At 40.6% G+C, this 24,510-nt stretch overlaps 1 protein-coding gene across 4 annotated transcripts in view; it reads left to right on the forward strand.

Annotated features, from left to right (window-relative positions):
- The window catches only part of LOC126175883 (uncharacterized), a 930,852-nt gene that overhangs the window by 340,967 nt on the left and 565,375 nt on the right, over positions 1-24,510 (forward strand). For all 4 annotated transcript variants that reach the window (XM_049922923.1, XM_049922926.1, XM_049922924.1 and 1 more), the window contains exon 2: positions 5,589-5,637. In XM_049922923.1, the coding sequence (XP_049778880.1) occupies positions 5,589-5,637 (49 nt within the window). The remainder of the gene's footprint in view (positions 1-5,588; positions 5,638-24,510) is intronic.

The raw sequence follows: 24,510 nt of genomic DNA on the forward strand, positions 1-24,510 counted from the left end.
CTCTGTGACCAAAATGGTACTGAAACAGAGGATGACAGACTAAAGGCCGAAATACTAAATGTCTTTTTCCAAAGTTGTTTCACAGAGGAAGATTGCACTGTAGTTCCTTCTCTAGATTGTCGCACAAATGACAAAATGGTAGATATCGAAATAGACGACAGAGGGATAGAGAAACAATTAAAATCGCTCAAAAGAGGAAAGGACTCTGGACCTGATGGGATACCAGTTCAATTTTACACAGAGTAAGCGAAGGAACTTGCCCCCCTTCTTGCAGCGGTGTACCGTAGGTCTCTAGAAGAGCGTAGCGTTCCAAAGGATTGGAAAAGGGCACAGGTCATCCCCGTTTTCAAGAAGGGACGTCGAACAGATGTGCAGAACTATAGACCTATATCTCTAACGTCGATCAGTTGTAGAATTTTGGAACACGTATTGTGTTCGAGTATAATGACTTTTCTGGAGACGAGAAATCTACTCTGTAGGAATCAGCATGGGTTTCGAAAAAGACGGTCATGTGAAACCCAGCTCGCGCTATTCGTCCACGAGAATCACAGGGCCATAGACACGGGTTCACAGGTAGATGCCGTGTTTCTTGACTTCCGCAAGGCGTTCGATACAGTTCCCCACAGTCGTTTAATGAACAAAGTAAGAGCATATGGACTATCAGACCAATTGTGTGATTGTATTGAAGAGTTCCTAGATAACAGGACGCAGCATGTTATTCTCAATGGAGAGAAGTCTCCCGAAGTAAGAGTGATTTCAGGTGTGCCGCAGGGGAGTGTCATAGGACCGTTGCTATTCATAATATACATAAATGACCTGGTGGATGACATCGGAAGTTCACTGAGACTTTTTGCAGATGATGCTGTGGTGTATCGAGAGCTTGTAACAATGGAAAATTGTACTGAAATGCAGGAGGATCTGCAGCGAATTGACGCATGGTGCAGGGAATGGCAATTGAATCTCAATGTAGACAAGTGTAATGTGCTGCGAATACACAGAAAGATAGATCCTTTATCATTTAGCTACAAAATAGCAGGTCAGCAACTGGAAGCAGTTAATACCATAAATTATCTGGGAGTAGGCATTAGGAGTGATTTAAAATGGAATGATCATATAAAGTTGATTGTCGGTAAAGCAGATGCCAGACTGAGATTCATTGGAAGAATCCTAAGGAAATGCAATCAGAAAACAAAGGAAGTAGGTTACAGTACGCTTGTTCGCCCACTGCTTGAATACTGCTCAGCAGTGTGGGATCCGTACCAGATAGGGTTGATACAAGACATAGAGAAGATCCAACGGAGAGTAGCGCGCTTCGTTACAGGATCATTTAGTAATCGCGAAAGCGTTACGGAGATGATAGATAAACTCCAGTGGAAGACTCTGCAGGAGAGACGCTCAGTAGCTCGGTACGGGCTTTTGTCAAAGTTTCGAGAACATACCTTCACCGAGGAGTCAAGCAGTATATTGCTCCCTCCTACGTATATCTCGCGAAGAGACCATGAGTTTAAAATCAGAGAGATTAGAGCCCACACAGAGGCATACCGACAATCCTTCTTTCCACGAACAATACGAGACTGGAATAGAAGGGAGAACCGATAGAGGTACTGAAGGTACCCTCCGCCACACACCGTCAGGTGGCTTGCGGAGTATCGATGTAGATGTAGATGTAGAAGTGCTCGTATTAAGAAGGGTGTAAGACAAGGTTGTAGCCTTTCGCCCCTACTCTTCAATCTGTACATCGAGGAAGCAATGATGGAAATAAAAGACAGGTTCAGGAGCGGAATTAAAATACAAGGTGAAAGGATATCAATGATACGATTCGCTGATGACATTGCTATTCTGAGTGAATGTGAAGAAGAATTAAATGATCAGCTGAACGGAATGAACAGTCTAATGAGTACACAGTATGGTTTGAGAGTAAATCGGAGAAAGACGAAGGTAATGAGAAGTAGTAGAAATGAGAACAGCGAGAAACTTAACTTCAGGATTGATGGTCACGAAGTGAATGAAGAAGGCAGTAAAATAACCAATGACGGACGGAGCAAGGAGGACATCAAAAGCAGACTCGCTATGGAAAAAAAGGCATTTCTGGCCAAGAGAAGTCTACTAATATCAAATACCGGCCTTAATTTGAGGAAGAAATTTCTGAGGATGTACGTCTGGAGTACAGCATTGTATGGTAGTGAAACATGGACTGTGGGAAAACCGGAACAGAAGGGAATCGAAGCATTTGAGAAGTGGTGCTATAGACGAATGTTGAAAATTAGGTGGACTGATAAGGTAAGGAATGAGGAGGTTCTACGCAGAATTCGAGAGGAAAGGAATATGTGAAAAACACTGATAAGGAGAAGGGACAGGATGATAGGACATCTGCTAAGACATGAGGGAATGACTTCCATGGTACTAGAGGGAGCTGTAGAAGGCAAAAACTGTAGAGGAAGTCAGAGATTGGATTGGAATACGTCAAGCAAATAATTGAGGACGTAGGTTGCAAGTGCTACTCTGAGATGAAGAGGTTAGCACAGGAAAGGAATTCGTGGCGGGCCGCATCAAACCGGTCAGTAGACTGATGACAAAAAAAAAAAAAAAAAAAAAAAAAAAAAAAAAAAAAAAAAAAAAAAGTTGTTCAGTTGTTCATCATATTCAGACGTTGGAATATATATCTGGATAGTCTGTGATTTTTTTTTGTACTCCTTTCTACCTTACACCCATAATCCTGCCACTTACATCGTCTGTTTTTTCGACACGCTTATCGAATGTTTCTTTGTCGTAATCACCTCAATTCCATTCCTTCCTGTAGTATGACCTCCTGATTAGTATATTACATATTCGTCTGACTGTAATTCTCCAAGTCCATCCCATCTAACCTCAGCAACTCGTGCTAGGTTCGTTTTATTCTTATGCATCTCTCTTTTAAGGTATTCTAGTTTTTCTGCTTGTAACAATGTTTTGACCTTCCAGGTATCAATCCTTGTTTTCCTATTGCGCCTCCTCTCAAGTGGTCCATTTTCTAGGCCCCTCTCCCGTCCCCTTCCGTGACTCAAGTGGGTCGTCTAGAGGCCGCTTAACACCGCACAAGGCTTGCGGTGATTTACACATATCGATTCACTCTAATAAGAACGCACCTTCGTCTTGTTTTGAACTAATTTTTAGCCCAACAACAAGAACGAACACCGAAAACAAAGATATCCGGCAACTGTAGCACTTGAGACGTAAGGATATTGTCACTGCTGGCCACAAGCGGCTTAAGTAAGTGCACTCTTCTTCAAAAGTGATGTGCTCAATATTACTGCGCAACCTCTCAATCTCCCACTACACGTTCAATATTCTTGCGCACGGGGAAATTTTGCGCAGTAATTTTGACAGCCTAGTGCCCGATGTAGGCACGACAACAGCCCCTACGTACTCCGTACCGTCTGGTTCACTTCACCACCGCTCACGCATCGTTTGTCCAGGCACTGCCAGCCATGGAGAGTGCATATGGGTGGCTACTCGGACTTTCTTCACATGCAACAGATTGTCCATAAACAATTCATAGAACGATTTCCCCCCTCCCCCAACCCCCCTTCACCTCTCCTCCTGCGCTTGTAGCCTTTATCTCATAACTCAAAAAGCAATTTCAATACATCATTCTAGTTCCACGTTTTGAATTGATATCTCAGGGGGGCGAACAAAACGGCGTAGGTAACCGGACCGTTACAAACTGATTTCATTGGCTTTTATTAAAATGGCGTTATGAAGTAAGTATGTTGTTGCAGTGTTCAGCACAGCAATTTCCTTTGTTTTATAATTTTTCACTTGTGCTTCTACGAGGAAGAGTCAAATGAAAACCTTAAATATTTTTTAAAATATTATTTATTGTGCAAGAGTGGTACAAAGTTGTATCACTTTTCAACATAATCTCCCCCACGCTCAATGCAGGTCCTCCAGCGTTTACAAAGTGCATAAATTCCTTTAGAAAAAAATTCTTTTCGTAGTCCGCGCAACCACTCATGCACTCATGCACCGCGTGACGTACCTCTTCATCAGAACGGAACTTCTTTCCTGGCATTGCGTCTTTGAGTGGTCCAAACGTATCGAAATCACTTGGGGTAAGGTCTGGTGAGTATGGTGGATGAGGAAGACACTCAAAATGCAGGTCTGTGATTGTTGTAACTGTTGTACCAGCAGTGTGGGGCCTTGCATTGTCATGTTGCAAAAGGACACCTGCTGACAGCAATCCACGTCGCTTTGATTTGATTGCAGGCCGCAGATGATTTTTTAGGAGATCTGTGTATTATGCATTGGTGACAGTGGTCCCTCTAGCCATGCAATGATCCAAAATGACGCCTTTTTCGTCCCAAAAGAGAGTCAGCATAGCCTTCCCTGCTGATGATTCTGTTCGAAACTTCTTTGGTTTTGGTGACGAGGAATGGCGCCATTCCTTGCTCGGTCTCTTCGTTTTCGGTTGGTGGTAGTGAACCCAGGTTTCGTCCCCAGTAACGATTCTTGCAAGGAAGCCATCACTTTCTCGTTCAAAGCGCCGAAGACGTTCTTCACAAGCATCAACACCTCGTTCTCTCATTTCAGGTGTCAGGTGCCGTGGCACCCATCTAGCAGACACTTTGTGAAACTGGAGCACGTCATGCACAATGTGGTGTGCTGACCCATGACTAATCTGTAAACATGCTGCAATATCATTCAGTGTCACTCGGCGGTTTTCCTTCACTATGGCTTCAACTGCTGTAATGTTATGTGGAGTCACAACTCGTTGTGCCTGACCTGGACGAGAAGCATCTTCCACGGAAGTCACACCATTTGCGAACTTCCTACTCCATTCGTAGACTTGCTGCTGTGGCAAACATGCATCACCGTATTCAACCTTCATTCGTCGATGAATTTCAATAGATTTCACACCTTCACTATACAAAAACCGAATAACAGAACGCTGTTCTTCGCTGGTGCAAGTCGCAAATGGGGCGGCCATCTTCATACTGATACTGCGACGGTATGTGTGCATCTGCACTATGCTGCCACCTACAGTGCATTCTGCACGCTGTTTGTAGCACGCTTACCAACTTGCAGGATAACGGGGCGAAATTTCGATTTGTTACTACAAATTTAAGGTTCTCATTTGTCTCACCCTCGTACTTATTCTTATCTGAACGAAGAGCTATTGTGCTAATGTACATGGTACATTTATTCTGATGGGACTTTTTTTTTCAAATGAAGCCTGTGACCAACTGGGTACAATATGGCAGTCTGTCTGTTACTCACCTCGGCCAAATTACATTCATATAGCCAACGTTGGGGTAAAGAGTTTTTCAGTGGCGAAGTTACATTAGAACAACTTGAATTACCATACAGAATGATACAGACAGACTGGTTACGCTGACGACTTCGGAAGGCCGAAGTCTGCTGTGTGTGCAGTCAATTAGAACGAACTGTTATTTACGTACGAGCCTAGTGGAGTGTTCATATTCTACAACACCAGCATAGTCGATCGCTGCGTTAGTCATAGTGTATAGGCGAGTAAAAACTCACAATTAACATCCCCATTTCGCATGTGAAGTGGTTTAAGAATCTAATGTACTCTTTTCTCTTTGCAGGCCTCAGATACCAAAGTGGTAACTGGAAACAAAGAAGACTATGTAGCCGGTAAGTACGGGTAATGTGCCACAGTTTAAAGTCTAGCGCGGACTTTCATGTGCAATTAATACGCAGTATCTACTCTGTAGACGCTTCTGCAGCGGCATTGTTAATGCATTTTGTACCGACCGTTTTCTGTAAATATGTTTTTTTATGTCAGTTCGGCCCAACACCCTCCAGTTATCCTGGTTATCTGGATGTAAGATACCAGAATGCGCAGAATTTTTTCTGCAGTGGGTCATATTAAACATCATTCGCAAGTCAGATCTCCATTCTTAGACCAAAAAGAACAAAAAGTGCTAGTAGGTAAAATGTTACGTAAAACGACGATTGTGTTTCAGCTCTGTTGTGCTGTAGTAATACCACACTATGGAAGGTGGTATGCCTTTTTCCTCCTCCAAACTTTGAACTTACACAGGCACATATGTGGGGATCAATAGTTTAGCGTGGACTCTGAGAGTGTGACTTCGTTTTTTTCAAATGTGAAAATGATTGCCAGACGTTAGAGCGGTGGAGATACTGTCACAAGCGGCCTTGAAATCTTGTAAGGGAGTTACAGCGTATAGTGCGCTGACAAAAAATTGTAAAATAAAAATTAATACCTTGCGCTGTTTTCGAGGTAATTAGCACTGAACTTAGCCAGCAGGCCATTGCACACGCAAATTGAAATAGCCTGCCAGATACAATTAGTGTCAATTGTTATCACAGCGTAGGTGATAGCCCACTAGGATGTTCGATACTTGCTAACGTCCCATGTCCAACTATTGTATAGCTCTCTTGTTCGGTTTTAGGAAACCAAATTAAAAACACATTTGGCGACACCATCTCTGGTGGGCCGCTTGAATTTCGCGCAACTGCCCGACTGGTTAACTTCGATGCTAATTAACTCGGAAACGGCGCAACGTATTGAATTTTGACTATCACTTCTCAGTATAAACAACATTGAAAAGCTTGTACAAGCTTTTCAGACTCTTTCTGGTCATCATTTATACATACAAGGTTTTCCACCAAACTCTGCCACCTCATATATTTCTGAAACGGAACAAAATGTGAAAAATGCAACTGGCCGTGGATGCACCTACGTCAGGGGCTCACACAAACTTCATAACTTACGAAATAGATAGACCTTAAAGGATGATAATGGAGTCTAATTTCTGCCGTAACGCGCAGAACAAGGGTTGCCAACAGCAGGCTTCAGGATAGTGCAGGCAACCCGCATTACGTCATTGCAGTATTCCGGTAGAAACTGTGGCATCGTTTCGATTATTTAAACTCTAAGTATTCCAGAAGTTATAAGATTTAGAGCAGTGACGCCAAATCTGCCAACACTGACTGTACCTCCAGTTTCATTGCGGTAGGAAGTACATACATGTGCCATTCTTTAACGTAGCTTTATGTTGAAAGTGACGTTTGTTTATATTTATGGATTGTGGATTCCTGTCCATTGTGTGTGCATCTGACATAGGTGCATCCATGGGAAAATGTCTTTTTCACATTTTATTTCATTTTAGAAATATTTGAGGTGGTGAAGTTAGGTGGGACACCCTATATACATCTGGGAAATTCCACCGTCACGTGTGGGACAATTGTAGAGTATTTTATTGTTCATACAACAGTGCTATGTAACTGACTGTCAATAATATCAAAAACAGTATGCGTATCTAAAGTATGGTATATTCTTTTTTTTCTCGCTATAAATTACCATCTTATACTTTTACATATTTTTGATGAAATGCTCTATACAGACGTCATATACAGGACATTGCACGAAAAACAAAGTGCACACATCAATTCAGCTAACTGAAAAATCTTACTGTAATAAGACACTTTTTTCTTGAGAAAATTGAATGTCTCACAGCATATAAACAAAACATTGCTAAAATTTGTGAGTCCTGGAAATTAGAACAATAAATTTATTTCTGTCATGTGTGGGACAGCAGGACTCTGTACATGTATCTGGTAAGACACAAGTACTGGGTGATCAAAAAGTCAGTATAAATTTGAAAACTGAATAAATCACGGAATAATGTAGATAGAAAGATACAAATTGAGATACATGCTTGGAATGACATGAGATTTTATTAGAACCAAAAAAATACAAAAGTTCAAAAAATGTCCGACAGATGACGCTTCATCTGGTCAGAACAGCAATAATTAGCATAACAAACTAAGACAAAGCAGAGATGATGTTCTTTACAGGAAATGCTCAATATGTCCACCATCATTCCTCAACAATAGCTGCAGTCGATGAATAATGTTGTGAACAGCACTGTAAAGCATGTCCGGAGTTATGGTGAGGCATTGGCGTCGGATGTTGTCTTTCGCCGGCCACGGTGGTCTAGTGGTTCTAGGCGCTCAGTCCGGAACCGCGCGACTGCTACGCTCGCAGGTTCGAATCCTGCCTCGGGCATAGATGTTTGTGATGTCCTTAGGTTAGTTAGGTTTAAGTAGTTCTAAGTTCTAGGGGACTGACGACCACAGATGTTAAGTCCCATAGTGCTCAGAGCCATTTGAACCATTTTTTTGTTGTTTTTCAGCATCCCTAGAGATGTCGGTCGATCACGATACACTTGCGACTTCAGCCAATAATCGCACGGACTGAGGTCTGTGGACTTGGGAGGCCAAGCATGACGAACGTGGCGGCTGAGCACACGATCATCACCAAACGACGCGCGCAAGAGATCTTTCACGCGTGTAGCAATATGGGGTGGAGCGCCATCCTGAAGAAACATCGTACGTTCCAACAGGTGTTTATCAGCCAGGCTGGCGATGATGCGATTCTGTAACATATCGGCGTACCTCTCACTCGTCACGGTAGCAGTTACAAAACCAGAATCACGCATTTCCTCGAAGAAAAAAGGCCCGATAACGGTAGATGTGGTAAACCCAACCCATACCGTGACTTTCTCGTCGTGCAATGGAGTTTCCACGACAGTTCTAGGATTTTCGGTAGCCAAAATTCTGCAGTTGTGGGCGTTGACAGACCCTCGGAGCGTGAAATGTGCTTTGTCGGTCCACAACACGTTACTCAACCAATCGTCATCTTCCGCCATCTTTTGAAACGCCCACACCGCAAATGCCCTCCGCTTCACTAAATCGCCAGGTAACAGTTCATGATGCCGATGGATTTTGTACGGATAGTATCGGAGGGTGCGCCTAAGTGCCAACCAAACAGTAGTGTATGGAATGCCGGTGCGACGTGCGACTGCACAACCGCTGACTTCCCCGTGCATAGACAAACCCGCTACACTCTCCGTTTCTTCCTGACCTGTCTCAGCAGCATTACGCCTTGTGCTCGGTCGGCCACTACGGGCTCTATCGTCTAAACAACCCGTGGCTTCGAACTTCGAAATCATTCTCGCCACAGCTGCATTTGTCAACGGACCTTTACCCGTTCGAATCCCCTTCCTATGGCGATAGGATCGTAACGCTGAACTAGCACATTCCCCATTCTGATAATACAGCTTCACTAAAAGCGCCTTTTTAGGTAACATGCTGCGACTGCTGGCGCATCTGATTCTCTCTCTCACTACAGCTCCTTTTATACACGATTGTCATGTGCAGTCACTGACGTTTTGCTGTCCAGCGCCAGCGCCATCTGTAGGACATTTTGTGAACTTTTTTTTTTTTTTTGTTCTAATAAAACCCCATGTCATTCCAAGCGTATGTGTCAATTTTTACCTCTCTATCTACATTATTCCGTGGTTTATTAAGTTTTCAAATTTGTACTGAGTTTTTGATCACCCGGTATGTGAAGGGATGTATAGCTTATGCAATATGTGTGATCTACTGACGAAGGAAGTCGCATAGTACATTTTCTAAAACAGTGTCATTTGCCTGACAGATTTATTTAATAAAAACAGCGACATAAACAAAATTAACACTATTTATGGTTGTTAGGTTCAGCTTCATATGAAGTGAGAGCAGATAATACAAATAATGGCAATTAAATGCATACCAAAACGCGGAAGCGTCCATGGTTGTTTACAGTGTCTGCTATTGCATTCTTCTTCAAATTTCATCATGGTAATAAATGCAGTCAGGGGGAACTGGCCACTTGAAGGTAACTCAGCCAGCTTTGTGAATAACTGTATCTTGATCCCCAGAGAATCAATTTTGCAAATCTCTCCAGGATATTTTTGTCCATTGTATGACACAGCTACCCAATATCCTGCTGATCGTCATATTAATTGTGCTTGCGGGAGTAAATTACATTGCAGTCTAAGGCACTCTTTTTACATATTATTTCTTGTTCATTTATTTTAATCACATTAGACTGAGATATTTACGCAAATTCAGGAACATTTTTCCAAGGTTCCTCTTGTTCAACGTTTTGTTTAATTGTCTCCTGATCCACACAGGGTACGGTAGTATTTTTGGCAACTTCAGCCGCCACTTTGTAGAAGTCCTTGACAGACTGGACAGTTGTTGCTTCCTCTCCTTGGCCCATGCTCCTCTGGCTTACAAGATGCTTTGCGTTTCCACCCACTCCATTCACAACACCTTTTCCATGCGATGTGGCAAAATATTTCCAAGTAAATTTCTTGGAATGCTTTGCAAACAAAAAATCAAGAAGTCTAACCATGAATCGATTTTTAATTCCTGAGCGTGGACCGTCATTCCGAATTACCACCTCTTCAGAATCAGATTCAAGTTCGTTTTAGCAAATTGTATCATACAGTATAAAGACAAATATTGTGTCTTTGTCCTTTTGTGCAGTATTTGAACTTATTAGGTAAGTTTACATTTTCCCTTGTGGAATGTAGCTGTAGTAAATAAAGAACACTTCTTCTAGACCACAATGCACACTGAATCTCATTTTGATATTTGCGGGAGTATGACATAGCAAAATCTACCTGAAGGACTACTTTCCCGCTTTGTATTCTGTTATCCCTTTCAAAGTCTGCATGCGTTTAGTGTTCACGTAATGTAGCATTTTATGGAATTTTTCTAAGAGCAATTTATACAATTCTCCCAAACACCCTTCCTAATAGAGAAGATGAAACCTCCCAGCATCATATTATCTCCATTCTTTCCAAGCTATTACTTTTTCAGGCTCACTTGGAACCACGAGTTTATTCTCAGAACTACATGTGGAAAATTTTCTATGCCAACAATTAGAATTTAAAGTAAAATCACACAAATGGCGTTTCCAAAAGTCATCACTGTAGTGGTATTACAGACTCTTCAACTTCAGAATGAAATTCTCATAGTCAGGATGAGCAGACTTCAAGATTAGAACATTCTGTGGTCTCAAGGAGCAAAGCTTTGAAAAGCCTCTATGTAAGTCTGTACAACATTCTTCTTTAAAGATCTGGAAGGCCTCTCGTAAAAACGTTGTCACATAAAATTTGTTTTTTTTTTTTTATTCATTTAATCAAATACGCATACTCTCTTTCATCCTGGGCATGTGCATAGAATATTAGGGCGAAAGAAGAACTCGGCAACTTGGGAATAATCTTTATTGTAATTAGAGGACGTTCTCTTGTGCATTTCATTTGCAAGGGCCAGGCCAATTTTCTTTGCTACTCCTTCAACTACAGCTACCTTCTCCTGAAGGTATGTGGGAAGTGCCCGCATAGATTTTGATGAAGCGTTCTAGAACGTCTGAGGACGTCGGTATGGTGATATAGAATTGGAATTGGGATGGTTAGAAGAACAGCATTCCTTTCGAAGCTCCTGAAGTTTCTGTTCTGTCCTACGTTTTTTTCTATGTTTTTTAATTTCATTCATCCTTTTAATTTCTTCTTCCTGAAACCGTTTGCTGCGTCTTCTCATTTTCCTCATCCTGGCTGCACTTGTAGACGTCTGTTTTGGTTGATCTGCTATTTATGTCAAATTAGACTTATGAACGTCTTAAAATTAAATTATTTACCTGTGGCTGAAGCTAAATATGGATAGAAAGGAGTAAATCCACACTCTTACAGCATTGTTTAAGTAAATTTAGCATCCTTTACATTCATTGATACTCATATGATGTCACACGTGGGACAAAATTAAAATTATGATACTTACGACTGTAGGAACACATAATCGAACTACTGGTGTCATATGTCAGTACCTCCTCTCCTATCTTAGGAAAGAGGGCGATCCTGATTTTTAACTCCTTTTTATGGATGCAATTTCACTCATACCTTATTTTTGTCACGTGCAGGACAACTGAATTTGCGTAATTGAACTCAAAATTATATGGTCTTAAGCTATAGATATGTCAGTAAAAGATGCATTCTGAGTATGTAGTAATACTTACTATTTTCAGAAACTAGAACCGCTTTCAGTTTATCACACCCTTGGTATATAGCTGTACGACCTGCAGATATTCAGCATGCACAAATCAGCTGACGGGAAGCCATCTTTAACATAATGCTAGCAACTGCTAAAATGAAAATTTCCTTAAGTATTATGTAGAGCATTGCTGTTGATGTATTTCATTACGCTTTATAACATTCAAAACATTTTTTTACAGTACACATATGGTTACTGCTTGTCATGGAATCACCCATATATACTTAGCTTTGAAAGTTTGGGTTTGTACTCTCACACTTATCCTCGGCCCAAATGTTAATGCTTCATTCAAATTTTCACATTAAGAAATATTTCCAGAGGTGAAAGAAGCGATAAACGACAGCCCTCTGGATTTATAGACCAGCAATTAACACCCTCTGAGTCACCAAGCCAATTTCCTAGCTATGCTAGTCTCTGAAACCGGCATTTATACATAAACTGAATAAAGAGAAATGAGCTACTAACATATGCAACATATGACTCTAGTTTACTTATACTTTTCACTACAGATGAAACGCCAGTTCCCTTACCCAGCTAACAAATGCAGATATAGAGCTTAGTTTATAAACACGATTATAAAAGTTAATTTTAACACCTGAACGAACGTAGTTGATACTGTCATACGGTACAGGCAGGGTGTTCAAAAAAGTGTGTTAAATATTTTGAGAGGTGGCATAATCTCCGAAACAAGGCAAATAAGTCCCATAAAGTTGGGTCCGGAAAGGTATACTTTCCGAGATAAACACTTGCTTATAGGAAGAGCTGCGCGATGCTTGGTTGCGGATATTAGCACAGTTGTTGCATTGGCGCTCCGTCAAATGTGTCGGCAGGGTGCTACGTCGTCTTACTCACAATACCCTACCTACCATTAGGTGATCCGCAGTCAGTTTTGTTGTTGGAGTCGTGTTGTAGACTACGTTAGTTTCCCATCACGTTTGCGTGCCTTTTTGTGCAGCACTGTCAACCCAGGGTTCGTGTCATGGAGTTTTACCGTCGTTCAGACGCAGATTCACTTAGATGTTTACTGTTATTGCGCAGACTGTACGGACAAATGGTGTAGTACATTTACATTTTCTCTCATCCACCACCTGTTAGCAATGAAAGCCTAATACCCGACAAGTGAAATGACGGATATGGTAGTCTGCTATGGTTTAGCAAACGGATGTAGCCTGCGAGCTCTGGCCCTCTACGCCGAAAAATATCCACAGCGTAGAGTTCCCTCTGGCAAGCTGCTCGGCAGACTTTTCCATCGTCTGAGGGACACAGGTAGCCCTGCACCTCGGAAGGCTGACAGCGGAAGGCCCCGCGCAGTTCGCATGCCTGTCACGGAGGAGCGCGCGCGGCGTTCGGTAGAAGAAACTCCTGGGACTATTGCGCAAAGATTAGCGGCAGCAAAAGGCGCGTCTCACTTTGTTATCTCAGAGGTACTTCATGAAAAATTGCTGTACCCATGTCACCAACAGCGCATTCAGGCCGCAAGTCCACAGGATCAGCGTGGCAGACGGCGTTTCAGACAATGGTCGACGCCGACGTTTGCCAGAGATCCACTGTTCACATCCAAGATTGATTAGGCAGGATTCCATAACTAGCATGTATGGGCAGATGTAAATGCCAAGCAGTTCGGGAAAAAGGGCATCAACATCATTTCTCAATCAACGTATGTGGAGGAGTACTTGACAGTGGATTATAGGCCATACGTGCTGCCACAAAGGTTAACTGGGGCGCATTATCTGAACTTTCTCGTTAATGTATTGCCTACCTCGCTGTAGGCTGTGCCACTGCAGTAACCAATACAAATGTGGGTCATGCACGATGGCGCACCAGCGCTCTTTCGTCACAATATGCGCGAACATCTAACGCAGACATTTCAGGACCAATGGATTGGTCGGCGGAGGGGGGTGGGGGGGAGGGACATCTAGGCCTGCTCGTTTCCCTGACCACATTCTCCAATACTTTTGGTTATGGGGACACTTGAAGAAATCAGGTCTAATACACTCCAATCAACGATGTGCGGACACTACAGGGTCGCGTTTTCAATGTGTGACAGCAGGTACAACAACAACCGGGTGTACTTCAAAGGGTGCGTCATTCCTATGCTGGAGGGCAGAGGCGTGTGTTGTGAATTAACGCCAGGTTGAACACTTCCCGTAACACATATGTTTATCGCAGAATGCATGCACCGATGTTTTTGGACTTAGAAAGAATGTATTTCCGGACTCACGTTTATTGGACTTCTTTTTCTTGTTTCTATGAGTACTACCACCTCTCAAAGTATTCGAGACTTCTTTTTGAGCACTATGTATCGCTACAACAATCTCGGAGCTCAAAAATTTACCGTCGTTAGACGTAAAGTGTGTGAGAGATTCTTGTACGCGGAACAGGACACTGACAATTATTTTAACTTTATACAATATCAGCACTGGAAAACATTTTCAGAAATCTCTGGCATCTCATTGGATGAAAAGAGATGTCTACCAAACATTGGTTGTATTTCGCCTTCTGCATACTCTTTACTTTCAATTATTTGTGTTAGTGTATTTTCGTTATACCTTCACACAGTCTCTCACAAATATTTCCAAAAACAATTGTTTAACATATCATATTCCATGATGTTCCTAAACATTATGGAATATGATACGTTAAACAAAACTCTTACCTTGTTTGTAATTCATGACGTGTTTCAATGGAGATTTTTAATTTTTCTTGTTTTTTTTTCTTGCAGCATCTTTTTTTGTCTGCATGAGTGGGTTTGTGAAATAAATAGTTCCTTCCTCTATAATTCTGTAAGATGCTCAATTTGATGCTTAATTTAATCTTCTGTACCTCCCTATTCGTAAATAAAATCTCATGATCTATTTTGTTGTCTTGTTGCTTGGTGAGCGTATTTATTTCTACATCTACGTGACATGAACATGTCTATTCCGCATTCACACTTAAGTGTATAGCAGAGGGTCCTTTGAACCACCTTCAGCGCGTGGGAAAAATGAACACACAATTTTTTCTGTACAACCTCTGATTTATGCTATTTTATTAAGATTTTCACTTCTCCCTCCATAGCATGACGCAAGTAAAATATTGTCGCATTCAAGGGAGATGTATAGTAATTGGAATTTCGTGAAAAGATAGCTCCGCAGCGAAAAATTCCTTTGTTTTAGTGATTGCCACCCCAACTCTATCATATCCATGACACTCTCCCCTATTCCGCGATAATATAAAGCGAGTCCTTCTTTGGACTTTATCGATGTCGTTCATTAGTCTTATCTGATAAGGATTCCATACCACACAGCAGTACTCTAGAAGAGGACAGACAAACGCAGTATAGGCAGTCTCCAGTTTCTTTAGCAGACCTGTTGCATCTTCCAAGTGTTTTGACAATAAAACGCAGTCTTTGGTTTGCCTTCCGCAGAACATTATCTATGTGTTCTTTCCAATTTAAGTTGTTCGTAATTGAGATTCTTAGGTATTTAGTTGAATTGACAGTCTTTAAATTTGTATGATTTATCGTATAATGGAAATTTACTGGATTTTTTTTGTACTCTTGTTGATGACCTGACACTTTTCCTTATTCAGAGGAAACTGCCATTTTTCTAACCATACAAATATCCTGTCTCAGTCATTTTGCAGTTGTTTTGATTTTTTGATTACTTTACTAGACGGCAAATGACGGAATAATCTGCAGACATTCAAAGAAGTCTGCTCAGATTGTCTCCTAAATCGTTTGTACAGATTACGAACAGCAGGTGGCCTATAACACTTCCTTGGGGAACGCCAGATACCAGTTCTGTTTTACTCGACAATTTCCCATCGATTACTGCAAACTGTATTCCTTATGATAGGAAATCACGAATCTAGTCGCGCAACTGAAGTGATACTCCATACACATGCAATTTGATTAAAAGTATTTTTTTGTGAGTCTTCAGGAAATATGGAATCAGTTTGATGTCCCCTGTTGATATCGCTCATTACTTCGTGCGAATAAAGAGCTAGCTGTGTTTCATGAGAGCGATATTTTTTGAATTCGTGCTGGCGATGTGTCAATAAACCGTTACCGTCTAAGAAATTCATACTGTTCGAAAACAGTAAACGTTCCAAGATCATTCTACAAATTAACTTCCGTAATATGCGTTTGCAATTCATCGGACTACTCCTATTTCCTTTCTTGAGTAATGATGTGACATGTGCAACTTTACATCTTTTGGTACGGACTTTTCGTCGAGCGAGTGGTTGTATATGACAGCTGAGCGTGGGGCCATTGTATCAGCATACTCTACAAGGAACCTATCTGGTATATTATTTTGACTGAAAGACTTACCTTACTACACCGAAGAAATCTACTTTAAAAGTTCTCTTTGCAGCTGTTCTTAATTTGAATTCTGGAATATTTCCTTCTTGTTCTTTTTTGAAGGAATTTCGAAGAACTGTGTTCAGTAACTCTACTTTAGTGGCACTGTAATCAGTAATATTACCATTGGTATCGCACAGTGTGAGTATTGATTGTGTCTTGCCACTGGTGTACTTTACATACGACCAAAATCTCTTTGGATTTTCTGTCAGGTTTTAAGGCAGAGCTTCGTTGTGGAACCTATTAAAACATCTCGTATTGATGTCTGGTCTATGTTTCGAGATTATTAAAACATCGCCAATCTTGGGAATTTTGTGTTGTTTTAAATCTGACATTCTTTTTTCGTTGTTACTACAGCAGTGTTGTGACCAATTTTTTGAACCACGGGGGATCAGTACCTCCTTTTATTAATTTATTCGGCATATATTTTTAATTGTCGAAGGTATTATTTATCTGGATTCTAGCCATATATGGTCTACAATTACATAGTTAATGGAAAAGGAGGGTAGACTGTCTCTTAGGAAGGTGTGAAGCGAATTTTTGTCTGCTCTTTAAACTGGACATCCTTTACGTTTACTTTTAGTGGATTTTGAAGCTTACGTGGGCAATCTTACTTCAAAGATCTTGTGGTCACTAACCCCTGTATACGTCATGATGCTCCCAACACACAACTCAAAATAATTTTCGGAGAAAGAATTTAGTACAATTTCTTACGATATTTTATACCTTCCACCGGCTCTGAGGATGCATTTCTGACAGGGTGGACAGAAATCACCAACAATTATAATATCACGAATGGAGCACTTATCCGAGATGATACACAAGATTTCTTTGAACTGTTCAGAAAAGGGATGACCTGAGCCGGCTGTTTGGTAAAAGAAAGCAGTTATTAATTTATTCCGGTTGTCAAGTATAACTTGTACCCATACGAACATTCAGGAACTATGCACTTCAGTTTCGTTAGAAGATAAACTACTTCTAACAGACACAAATACACCGTCACCAAACGTATTTAATATAACATTGTATACATCTGAATATTAGTAGCCTATGATTGCATAAAATTCTTAAGTGGTTTAGGACAGTCACCTCAGATACAATTTTTAAAATACTTTGATAAGATATTCTCTATTTTTTTCTTCTGATAGGGATTATTTTGGATAAACATGTTTTTGACAAATTCTAGTGATGTATGGCCTTCATCAGCTTGAGCATCACACTCAATTTTCCCCATTGGGGAATTATTCACTAGTCATAATCTTACTCTTATTCTAATCTAGGCACGTCAGACTTGATTGATTTTTGGATAATATATTTAGTTTATTTTCTTTATATGATCTTTGTTTTCTGTTTGAGTTTCATTAGATATCAATAACGTTGGCTTTAATGTTCTAATTAACAATAAAGCCTATATCTTAATTCCTTCCCTGGTTTGTTTCTCTACAATAAAATATATTCCCGATTTTAATTCTTTTTGGGCCTTGTTTTAACGCAGCTGTTAGCCTTATCGAATAATTGTTAGCGTGTAATAAGCTTTGAAGGATGCAGACAAGTGTCATAGTCTACAACTCACCGTTCTACAGATAACGTGAGACTCCAAAAGATTTAACAAACAATGCAGAATGTTGAGAAAAGGTTTAAAAATGGATGGTATGCAAATGGAAACAACTCACTGTCGTAACGGAACAAACAAGCTCACAATGAGTAGCGTATGATTAATAAACGTCTGAAAACTCTAGAAACAAAGCTTTCTACAAATTAACGAGAATGCGTTATGTATGAGGGTTAAATTGGATGTCTACCAAATATTTCAGATCCTTTACAATGACGTGGAAAGATTTCATAAATTCATGGAAGTATTTTAATAATTTATTAGCTGTTGTTCAGTATTAAGGCCGCCTTACAGAAAGAGCCGGCACATGCAGATACAATTTGTTGCTGACGTAATACTTTCGGCTGGCTTAGCTTACATGAGTGCCACATTTGACGTCAGTAGGTCGGCGGACAACAAAACGAAAAAGTCAAGTGATGCTGCATTCACAAGTGACGTTTTATTTGCGTCCTTCGAAGTAGCATTAAAAATTTTGTAAACGGACGAATGCGTGCTCAAATAACAGTAAATGCCTGAAACAGATAACGGTTCAAAAATAATATGAACTGGATGAGTGATTCTTGTTTGCATTACAACATTTCACTTTTAAAAGTATGGTAGAATGGCTCGACCACGTTTTCCGACATTGTGAACACTTCATGTCTAGGTTGCAGGGTGTTATTGTGCCACCTTGTTTTAACCATCATTCCTAAGACTGGTTTGATGCAGCTCTCCTCCCTAGACTAGACTATACATACCTCTTCATCTCTGCCTAAATACTGCAGCCTACATCCGTTTGGACTTGCTCTCTGTACTGTAGCCTTGTACTGCTATAATATTTTCCCTCACACTTTTCTCCATTACCAAATCAACTAGTCCTTTATGCCTCAGATGATGACGTATCGATCTGTCAATTTTTTTAGTCAAATTGTGCCATAAAGCTCATTCCTCCTCATTTCGATGCAGCACATTTTCATTTCTAAATGCACAGTTGAACTTTCTAGGAAGGACGATCGACCATCGATCAAATTTTCACCTTGAGGCAAATCTCTGGAAAGTGCTGGGAATTAAACCATCGGTTTCTGGTGACGTTCGTGGATTTCTTAAAGGCTTAGGACAGTATCCACAGATTAAGTATGTACATGATCCTGAGAGAGCTTGGTACACCAATGAAGTTAGAAACATTGCAAAGGTGTGCACACCCGAGACAAAAGCCAAAGTCAAATACCAAGGGGAGCTGTCCAAGGAATTCCATATGAGAACGGGTGTGAGACAAGGTGATGTTATTTCACCGTTGTTATTTAATCTGGTCCTAGAGAAAGTAATCAGAGAAATGAAAAGCGAAAACAAAGCGGTGACGCTAAACGGTAGGACAGATTTATTGGGTTATACAGACGACATCGCAGTTCTAGGAGAATCAGAGGAAGAGATGGCAGAAACTGTAGAGGACTTAGCGTAAAATGCAAGTAAGATCGGGTTGCAGATTAATGCGAAAAAGGCTGAGGTAATGGAGGTATCAAGAGAAGCCCGTGACATCCCATTACAGGTAGGGATATGGAAATTTGCTAAAGTTGAAAATTTTAAATACATTGGTACAGTGTTCAACAAAAAAAAAATGGCTCTGAGCACTATAGGACTTAACATCTGTGGTCATCAGTCCCCTAGAACTTAGAACTAATTAAACCTAACTAACCTAACGACATCACACACATCCATGCCCGAGGCAGGATTCGAACCTGCGACCGTAGCAGTCGCACGGTCAACAGACAAAAAATTTAAAACAGAAAATAAACCAACGTGCTGTGAATGGGTCTAAAACTTATTTCAGTCTAAAGCAAATAATGTCGTCCAAGAATCTGTCAATTAAGAACAAACTTAAAGCATACAATGCCGTGATAGTGCCAATGTTGTTGTATGGAGCAGAAACTCCAAGCACAACAAAGAAGGATGAAGAAAAATTGTTGTTCTTCGAAAGTAAAATTATGAGCAGGATCTTTGGGCCTGTCCAGGTAGGGAGCTCGTGGAGACGTAAGAAAAACCAAGAATTGTACGAGCTGATGAGGCAACCGAACATGGTTCATAAACTGAAAGCGCGGAGAATAAGCTTGCAAGGCCACGTTGCTAGGAGACAATGGGCAAAAGCCGTACTTATGGGAAGACCTGATGGTACCTGTCTAATCGGAAGACCCAGAAAGCGATGGGAAGATGAGCTACAGAAAGAACTTGGCAGCCAAGAGTCCGTGACACCTGGATCCAAAGTGCACAAGGTCGCCATCTATGGAGGATCATTGTGATGTCGGAACATGACCTACAGGGTCTTCGATAGCCGATTTGATTTTGACATTGTCATTAATTCGTTGACCCACCAGATGACGTGTAGTAGCAACCTGAAATCCGACATTGACTGTGCTGCTACCTAACCAAGTTTTGATTATTGCCAAAAGGCAAAACGAACAATGAAATCAGTACCTACCGTTCAACAGCTTAGCCCGGTCCTTGAAATATGTATGCGACATTAATTGTTCTAAATCCGTAACATCTTTTATTTTATGACATATTGTTCGGCAGGCTTGATTCCGTTCTATTCCATTCACACAGGGGATATATCACATCAAGAAGCGGAAGGAAAGACTAGCAGTTGCTTGTTCGTCTTGCAATTTCAATTTTACTCGCGGTATTGCGTATTTAGTAGATCGCGACAATCATTTTTGTATTACTTTGCGTGTCTCTACTATATTCAGCTTCGATTGATCGAAACAAGTTCTTTGAGCAATCTCTTTGCGTGTCCACTGGCACACTTTCGTCTTTTTACATGCCCATTTTGCCAGTTGGCCAGTGGGAAGCTTTTGCGGTTTGGAAACCACGACGTAGGAAACCACCTTGTTTTAGCTGGCTTCCGCCATTCTGGTTCTGTTTCTTGTACTGTTCAGTGTTCTGTGCTCGTCGGAGAGAATTCTGCTTTAGGAGGAAGACTGGCGGGTTTTTGTGTTGAACTGGTCTGGTATGGAGATGCCACAGTAATGAGGAAATTGTATGAGATTTTTTCAGTTACTTGCCGTAGCGAAGGTTAGTTGAATTGGTTAGTTTGTCACGGAACTGCTTGCTAATGTAAACTTTATGTGTGTAGATCGTGAATGTGCAAAACGGCCGGTTTCGTCTAGCAATCACCTTCAGATATAATACATAAATATTCTTAAAAGGCTTTACCTATTTACGCTACATACAACATTAAAAGTAAAGGCAGTAACTGAGAACATACCATAAATTAACTGTTATGAGTCATTAAACTATTATGTGTTCTGTGATTCTACTTTTTAAGATAAAGACAAACGTACATCTACCAGAGTGCACGACTGTGTGCACAATTACATACTAAATTTATCCTGTTAAAAAAAGTTAAATACACTAGAATATGAAATGCTCCTTGACTGTATTTTCAGTAAGGGGACAAAAACACTTACATGAAAGTTAAAAACAGCAGCACAGGGCAAGTTGGCCATAGGGGCAGGATGGTCCAGTGGAGATAGTTCATACAATAGATCATAGATAGTGCTGGGAATCAATCAGCAGGTTGGTAGCACTGTCCCACACCCTCTACAGGAGCAATATGGCCGGCGGAGCAGTTTTGGACTAGTTGTGTTGATTAACTGTTTTTGTGCGTGTGTGAGTAAAATTCTACTCGGCAGTTAAATGTGTGGTATGTAAAGTTTGCTTACTTTAGGCGCAAGAGTAGAGTAGTATAACTAAACGTCGTAGTTTAAGGATTATTTCTATATGGCATACAATATAAATTGCTTCAGTGGGTTTTGTGACGAATAGAATTTATTGTAAACATGGCGATGGGGCAGGTTGGCCAGAGACGACGGGGCACGATGACCACCCGGGCCAACCTGCCCCGTCCTATATGTTTTTTTAAACTCGATGAAAGATTTGTTATTTTTAATGATAATAATATTTATAATTCGTCGAGTTTGTGAAATTATTAACATAATTTTCGAAGTTAAACATATTTTTATACCTTTCAGAGGCCAAAAGATCGTCATGTTCACGAGATAAAAAGCGTTTTAAAAAGAAAACACCTACCTGTAAATTTTGCTATAAATAGCGATCTGAGTAGTCAGTATCTGGTTAATTTCTTTGATTTTAGAACATCAGAGCTACGCCCTTAGTTTAAACCATTTGTTTTATCTATAGGAACATAAAAATGGTGCGAAATTATAAAAGAAAAAGTGAAAGAGGAATGATTTCTGAAGATACGATGCTAAAAGCAGTTTTAGAAGTAAAATAAAAGGAAAGATCTGTGAGGGCTACTAGCGAGGTATTTGGGATTCCAAGAAAAACTTTGGGGAGGTATTGTGCTAAGTACAAACAGACCTCATGTCAGCCTACACAGACAATTGAGCTTCAGGAAACTGAAACTGAACCTCAACCCATGCCAATGGACCAAAACCCGCAGCCTGGAGGAGTCCTACAAATACTTATTGACAAAAAGAAGCCTTGGGATAGATTTGGCTATGATAAAAGATTTCAGGTATGAAATATTGTTAATTAAAACTATTTTTATATGCAAAGCTATTTTTCAATTTCTAATGTTTTTTCTTTATCCCTGCCATTGTTATTGTGTCTATCTCTACGTCGTCTTGTGCACTGTAGGCCTAATGATTTCTCTCTCTCTCTCTCTCTCTCACACACACACACATACACACACACACAAACACACACACTCACACATGCGCACACACATGAAAAGAAAAACTGTGCCTCTATGGGTAACTTCAGTTATTTTCAGATATTTAATTCCGAACAAGAAGATATGCTTGAACAATAGCTCATGAAGGCAAGTGACATATATTATGGTCTTTCCCCGAAAGAAGTCAGGCGGTTTGTCGTATAGATATGCTATTGCATGCAACAATAAAATACCCCAAACATGAAATGGCCGGAAGTGATTGGTTCACAGGATTCTTGAAGCGGCACCCTCAACTCTCCATTTGGACTCCTCAAGCAACTAGTTTAGCCCGGTGCACCAGTTTCAAAAAGCATAATGTAGAACTGTTTTTTAATAATCTCGACATAATTTTAAAAAGATTAAAAGTGTACCCCTGCGGACATCTGGAACATTGACGAAACTGGAGTAACTACCGTCCAGCGTCCTGATCGTGTAGTCGCTCGAAGAGGTTTTCGCCAAATTGGGCGAGTGACATCGGCAGAGAGGATCACTTGTTACAATCGCTTTTGCAGTTAGTGCGTTGGGTAATAGTGTGCCTCCATTCTTCATCCTCCCGAGAGTCAACTTCAAGCCTCATTTTATCCTTGACAGCCCGATTGGGTGTGATGGAGAGCTCATCCTTCGGGATGGATGACGGAGACAAACTTTGCAAAATATATGGAACATTTTGTTCTATACACTCGCTGCTCAAAAGAACGCCCTTGCTTGGTTTTGATTGATAATCACAGTTCACATCTCGACTCTAAAGTTCTTGATTATTGTAAAGATAATGGAATCACCTTTCTACCTTTTCCGGCGCATTGTAGCCACAAGCTGCAGCCTTTAGACAGAAGTGTTTATGGGCCTTTTAAAAAGTTCGTGAACTCATCATGTGATGCATGGGTTACCAATAATAAACGGCCTATGACTGTTTACGACATCCTGTCTATAGTGCGAATAGCACTTCCAAAAGCTGCAACTCCCAATAACATAACCAGTGGATTCAAGGTAACTGGGATCAATCCCTTTAACAAAAATATTTTTACTGACAGTGATTTTATGCCTTCCTACACTTCGGATAGGCCAGACCCAAACACTGAAAACAGCCCATCAACTCGAGCTGAGATAAACGTAAGACCGTTTTCAACTCCAGAAGAGGTCAGACCTTTTGAAAAAGCTGAGCCCAGAAAAAGTATGGGAGCAGGAAAAGGAAAAGAGTTTCTGCCATAGTGACAGACGCTCCAGTAAAAAAAGCCCTCGAGGAAGAACAAAAAGGTGCAAAAGAGAAGAAGGCGAAAGCATTGGAAAGAATACTTAAATTACAGGCTAAAAAGGCACTTTTTCAAAAAGAAAGTAGGAGCAATGGTAGAATGAGATTAACTTAATCAACCGCAGTAGGCCTAAAAGGCAAGAAGAAGCCAATGGAAGATGACGAAGATGATGATGACGATGAGGAAGATGAAGATTCACTGTGCCTAAAGTGTCTCAAGCCTTTTCAAACAGTCAACCTGGAGCACAATGGATTCAGTGCACAAACTGCAAGCGTTGGGCTCATCAGACATGCGTGGAAAACGAAATCCGTCGATTATTTTATGAGTGTTATAACTGTGCTGGTACTTTGGATGAGGGCAGTGATTAAAGTTGATTGGCTTGTATTAAGACACTATAATTCCTAATAATTTTAAGCTTTCCCGTTGTCATAATAAAATGTTATGCATTTAACTCAATATTCCACTTGATTTGATGTAGGTTAAAGTATGTTTCTTGATAACGATTCGTTTTATTTTGATATCCTAAAGTTATACTAGTTTAACTTATCAAAATATGACATGGGTCAACGTACCCCAGCCTCTGGGCCAACTAACACTGAGGTAGGGGCAGATTGGTCCTCTTGATGTATGTCCAGTAATTAATTTTTTAAAACTTTTTAACTCATATTTTCAAGGTTAATAATTG

Source organism: Schistocerca cancellata, chromosome 3, assembly GCF_023864275.1.
Source record: "Schistocerca cancellata isolate TAMUIC-IGC-003103 chromosome 3, iqSchCanc2.1, whole genome shotgun sequence".
NCBI lineage: Eukaryota > Metazoa > Arthropoda > Insecta > Orthoptera > Acrididae > Schistocerca > Schistocerca cancellata.